The 6,042-nt window shown below is 40.7% G+C and overlaps 1 protein-coding gene across 1 annotated transcript; it reads left to right on the top strand.

Annotated features, from left to right (window-relative positions):
• The first annotated feature begins 3,513 nt into the window (after nucleotides 1-3,513).
• On the top strand, nucleotides 3,514-5,928 carry LOC118160646 (olfactory receptor 10AC1-like). The gene is made up of 2 exons (XM_035315503.1): nucleotides 3,514-3,636; nucleotides 4,927-5,928. The coding sequence occupies exon 2, from the start codon at nucleotides 4,927-4,929 to the stop codon at nucleotides 5,926-5,928; it is 1,002 nt and encodes a 333-aa protein (XP_035171394.1). The 5' UTR covers nucleotides 3,514-3,636.
• Nucleotides 5,929-6,042: the final 114 nt, after the last annotated feature.

The following is a 6,042-nucleotide window of genomic DNA, read 5'->3' as shown; positions in this document are numbered from 1 at the left end:
TTCATTAACCATACCTGGATTCCAAGAAACTCTTTATACAAATTTAGGCTAAGGCAGGCCAGTCCCAAAGCCTTGAAGGTATACTGAAAAAAAAAATCACAAACATTGCTACACAGAATGCGGGGGAGGACAATGAGGCCAAATTCTGCAGTAAGAAGCTGCATAACTCCAACTTGCTCCAGACTCAAGGCATGCAAACATGCAGCTTTTATTAATCTATTATGAATTTGGCAAAGCCGATGCAATGAAAATGCTGGGAACCTGAAAGATATGGGCTAGAGGAGGAAGTATGGAGGAGCCACTCTGTCATGCATATTCTCTTCCTCTCCTGCAAGCTGTTTGTCTTGTTGCTGTGCATTCTGGCACTGGGATACGTACCTCATTCCAGGTAATGCTCCCCTGTTCATCAGTGAACCATGCTTTAGAGGTAACGTGTAGGTGTTTGTTGAAACATTGCAGGGAGGGGTAAGTTGCGTGTTAATAACTGACAGCTTATCTGCACACACACAAACTGAAACAATAATTTGCCTTACTTATTTTAGTGTAAGGCCAAACACTGTATTAAAAAAATAGTGCATATTACTGCTGACTATGTGGTATTGGTTCCTGGGTATGTGCTTACTCACCTAGTTTCTCTTCTAGTCTATGAGCAGAAAAGGGCAAAGTGAATATGAGAAGGATGGAACCAATTTTTCAAAATAGTTCCTTGTAATTATTTTTACATTGTTACTGAGGAAGCAGAATTTCTCCTGCAGTTTCAGTTAGAGAAAAAAATAAATATAAAAAAAGAAATAACATGCAAAACACTGAGTTTTATTTTATAACACAAAGTGAAACTATACATAAGTTAATCAGCTGATGTTCTGGAATTTTCACAGAACTTGGTAGAGGGAGCAAAGCATTTGACTAAAACAGATGCTTTAATGTAAAAATTTACTTCCACTTGTTTGCCAGGTAGAATTATAAAATAACCAGCTCCTGGCATTTACTCCAGTTACAGCATCAAAGACCAACATGCCACAGATAGAGTTTCCAGGGTTGTGGCTTTATTGGTTATTATACAATAGTATCTAGAATTTCCATCCAGATTCAAAATTTAGTTTTGTAAATGCTTTAAGGATATTCTGTGCCCTGAATTGTTTACAACATCTTAAATAGAATAAATGTAGAGGGACAATTTGAAATGATAAAAAAAAGGTTTAAAAGTTGAAAGTAATGGAAACAAATTGAGAGACACAGGAGGATAGATTCCACCATCAGGCTTTAGTTTCACAAGTTACATGACAAGTTTAAAAAAGAGTAAAAAATGTTTAAATACAAGTATGGAATTTAAGTTCTGTCCTATTTCAAAATTGTGACACTACAGAATCCCAGTTACTTGCCTTTGAGGAATTCCACGAGTATTTCAGCTTGTGACAGTAAAGCTCCCCAGGTACACACAGTTCTTTCTGTTCCTGTCCATACTGGAAGTCTGATGAAGGTGGAAAAAGTCATAGCGTCTAAGAAAGATTTAGGTGGAAAGGGACCTTTGGAGGTCTCTAGACTAACCCCCTACTTCCAGCAGAACTAGCTCCAGAACTACATCAGGTTGCTCACAGCCTTGTCCAGGTGATTTGTGAACATCTCCAAACACTAGATATCCGTTTCTTGGGGCACCTGTTCCAGTGTTCAACTATTTCACCATGTCCTTCTGAGAGGGTTCGTGCTCTATTGTCCATTTAGTCCCACAACAACTAGCTGAAGTCATCATTTAGATCCCCCTTTGGCCTCTGTTGAGGTTTAACCTGGCAGGCAGCTAAGCACTACACAGCCTTTTGCAGCCCCTGGATCTGTCCCCTCCCAGCTTGTGCACCCCCAGCCTCCTCACTGTCAGGGTGGTGTGAGAAGCTGAAAAGTCCTTAGCTTAGTGTTTCTGCAACAATTAAAACATCAGTGTGTTATCAACATTATTCTCATTCTCAATCCAAAACATGGCACCATACCAGCTACAAGGAAGAAAATTAACTCTATCCTAGCCAAAATCAGGACAGCCTCCTATTCACCAAGCTGAACAAACCTAACTTCTGCAGCATCTCCTTGGACATCATGTGCTTCTCTTGATTTTGTTGTAATATCTCTTGTATGGAGGACTGCAACCGTGGACACTGTTCCAAATGTGATTTCATATGTGCCAGACAAAGGGGAATAATCACTTCACTTCACTTCACCTCCTGGTCATTGTCTTGTTAATGCAGCCCAGTATGTGGCTAGTCTTCATGCTGTCTTCCTGGGTCACGTTCACCTTGCTCTCTACTGGAAGGTTTTTCTCTGCAAAGCTCCCAATAGTCAGTCCCTAGATTGTAATGATACAAAGGCAATTTTGTCTCAAACTGACCATGCCTTATCCATATAATACTACAGAAGAATGTTTTTTCATTGTAGATTTTCTCTAAATCATGTCCTGGGAAAAATCTTAATGTACCGTAATTATATGCTATATATGCCAAGCTATGTTAATGGAGATCTGTTCCATTTTGCCAGTCAAAAATGTTGACATTGCCTCTCTTTACTTACATGAACCTACGGATTTCTTTAATAGTTTCATTGTAAATGACCAGGAATGAATGTAGCAATGGCAATAAATATAAATTGGGTCTGAATAATCTCAGTCATTGCTGAACAGTGATTTCACGCGACTCAGTAAGAAATAATGGATTGTATGAACTGGTGAAAATTCCACATGTAGTTCCCGAGGCTGTTTTGAAGCTTATATATATATATATATATATATATATATTTTACTTTGCTTTTAAGTGTGAGTTTGGTTTAAACATTCTCTTGCTTTTAAAGAACAGCAATGGATTTTGTTAGGTAAATTGTTGCCATTTGGGGTACAAACCTGCCCGGTGAATAATCAGATGCTTCCAGCTGCTCTGGTGGAAACAGCAACAACCCTCAGCGAGGACATTAAAACACTGCTTTCCTCTAAAGGTTCACCTACATCTTGTTGATTGGTTTACAGAAAAACTGCAACCCCCCTTTCCTTGGGAGGAATGGAACTGCCTGTCATTCATGTAGGAAGGCAGAGAAGGTGGTGAAAAGACCTCTGTGTTATAAAGTATATAAGGAAGTCGGTCTTGTGGAAGAGAAGAGATTATGATTATTAAATGCTGAAAGAAAACATTGGCTCTAGGGAACACTCACAACAAGAGGAACTCCAGACTGGGGGAGAAACCCAGTCAGCCCAGGCAGAACAGGGCACATCATCAAGAAGAAGTCTGTATTTTCTTATCTTCTAACCCTGAGAAGGTATGTTGTCACTGAAGTGATCAGCTCCAAATGAAAATAAGGGAAACCCATTTTCTCTCCACTCCTTTTATTTTTAGTGTTAAAGTCTTAGCACCTGGAGTGCAGGGAGCCCCAGCTGGTCTGCAGTGATTAAGTCAGCAGTCTTGAGATCTCTTGTTCTCTGTCAAGAGCTACTACTTATATTCAGCGTCACTAAGGCTTTATAGGTGGACTGTTTAGAATAGCTATTGTGTGTATGTTTTATGCTCTGGAGCAGAGATTTTATTCATAGCTTTGCACACGAGGTTATGTAACTGTAGATGTTTTCATTATTTGCCTGAGTCCCCAGATGTCTTGAATCGTGCAAAGGTGTGTAGGCGTATCAGATTCACTTCCTCAACTTTATTGATAATTTCTTTCTGGAGATGTTTCTTTTCAGGAAAATCCCTCTCTCCAACTAGTATTTTTTCATCAACTTCAAATTTCTTCTATTTGCTCTTGATGGAATTGGAATATTTCATGTAATTTCTAACTTCTTTCACATTTAAATATTGATAGATTTTTGATGTGAACAAAAGTCTTCAAGGAATCTCTGGTTTTATTCCTGATCTACAGTAAAGTGTAGAAAGACTTAGAATTATTCCTTGCAATAAATATTTCTTTACATGCTGTGCACATGAGCAATGAGCACTGTTCACCCATGACCAGTATATGTAATTTACTATATTGCTCTCTATGTCCTTATATTTAATAGATCTTTTCAACACCATCAGGTTCATTATACTCCATATTCCTAGGAAATTTCTATTCTTCTTGTGACAAGTGTTCCCTCCAAGTCCAGGATATTAGCTTTGTATTAAAATAAATAAATAGTTATACAAAGTATGTTGGCATGGACATCTCTGGGTTTGAATTTGGAAGTTTGTTTATGTTACTCTGATGCCACAAGCCTGAAACAGGCAAAAAGATATGAGCAGGCAAAATATCATCTCAGATTTTGTAATCCTCGTGTTTAGTCATTGACCTCTTCTATCTGAAACTCTGTTTCACTAGGAACTTTAAGACAAATCCACCATGGAGAAGTCAGGAGTCAGTCAGTGAACACCTGAAATCTCCTTTAGTTGGAGTCAGATTGTAGAGCAGAAGCTCCAGCCCACTGTCTGCTTGTCCTTGTATTTTCCTGGCACAGATGTAGAGAACTGCAATATTGGTGTGAGCAGAGGACAAATGGGTCTGCCTGGGAGTGGAAGCTCCTGAAGGAGCAGAAGAAGAATGTCTAGAAAAGGGCACCTAGGTATTGACAGCAGCTAGATTAGTAGGCCATCAAGATCACAGTCATCAACCTAAGAACAATTTCAAAGAAGTGATGAAGACCTAACACCTGATATTCTTTACCATCAGTTTCATGGCAAAGAATCCTGAGCAGACTATTTGGGCCCAAGTACCTTGGTGGTTGTGAGAATAAGGGTGTGAAAGTGTGTGAATATAACAGAGTGAAATGAGTTTTGTTTTGAAACAAAATCACTTTCCTCCCCACAAAGTCTCACAATGAATAAACTACATTGGTTCTACAGTATTGCAACATTTTTTCCTACATGGAGTTGATTGCCAGGCATCAGGTCAAATTCAAATATCTCCCTTCTATTTCTCTCCCTGTAGATGCCATGTGAAGGCTGCATGGAGAGGGACAATGAGAGCACTGATGCAACCGTGGAGTTCCTCCTGCTTGGCTTCTCTGAGCTGTTCTGTCTGCGGGTCTTCCTCTTCCTTATCTTTCTAATTGTCCATTTGGTCACACTGGCAGGGAATGTGATGATCTTCGTAGCAGTGGTTATGGAGCCTTCCCGCCCTCCCATGCTTTTCTTCCTCTGTCAGCTCTCTGTCATTGAACTCTGCTATACCTTAGTCATTGTCCCTAAGGCACTCCTTAGCCTGATAGTTGTGGATGGCAGCACCATTTCTTTCATTGGCTGTGCTGCACAGATGCACTTTTTTGTGGCACTTGGTGGGGCTGAATGCTTCCTCCTGGTAGCCATGTCGTATGACCGCTATGTTGCCATCTGCCAGCCACTTCACTACATAGCAGTGATGAATGAGGGGCTCTGCTTCAGGCTGGCCATGGCATGTTGCGTGGGAAGCTTTGCTGTTGCCCTGGGGTTGACAGTGGCTGTTTTCCGCTTACCTTTCTGTCAGTCGCATCGAATCAACCACTTCTTCTGTGATGTCCCTGCTGTGCTACACCTAGCCTGCACTCAGAGTTACACCCCTGAGCTGCCCCTGCTCGCTGCCTGTGTGATTCTCCTGCTGCTTCCCTTTCTCCTAATCCTGACTTCTTATGTTTGTATTGCTGTTGCTTTGCTACATGTCACCTCCTCCCTGGGAAGGAGTAAGGCCTTTTCCACCTGCTTTTCTCACTTGGCCATCACCTTGCTGCACTATGGATGTGCCACCTTCATGTACATTCGTCCTAAGTCCAGTTACTCACCAGCTCAAGACAAGATGGTTTCTCTGGTCTACACCAACATTACTCCATTGCTATATCCACTTATTTATAGCCTGAGGAACAAGGAAATCAGAGGGGCTCTGAGGAAAATTTTGAGGAGGAAGAGAGTAGCTCAGCTGAACTCAGATACTATCAGGGCTGTGACAGGGGTGTGGTAAATTTTATTAGATACTTGTTGGAAACACAGCCCCATAACCAGGTTAGGACCAGATTCTCTATAGATTTCACTATAACAAATACCCAGGCAGAATCCAACATGCATTGATACATTT

This window comes from Oxyura jamaicensis, chromosome 1 (assembly GCF_011077185.1).
Source record: "Oxyura jamaicensis isolate SHBP4307 breed ruddy duck chromosome 1, BPBGC_Ojam_1.0, whole genome shotgun sequence".
In the NCBI taxonomy this organism is placed as follows: domain Eukaryota; kingdom Metazoa; phylum Chordata; class Aves; order Anseriformes; family Anatidae; genus Oxyura; species Oxyura jamaicensis.
The sequence above is the reverse complement of the archived record's forward strand: the minus strand, read 5'-3'. Positions and strand labels throughout refer to the sequence as shown.

Excerpts from the sequence above, each read along its gene's own strand:
- LOC118160646 (XM_035315503.1), top strand. The coding sequence starts at position 4,927 with ATGCCATGTGAAGGCTGCATGGAGAGGGACAATGAGAGCACTGATGCA.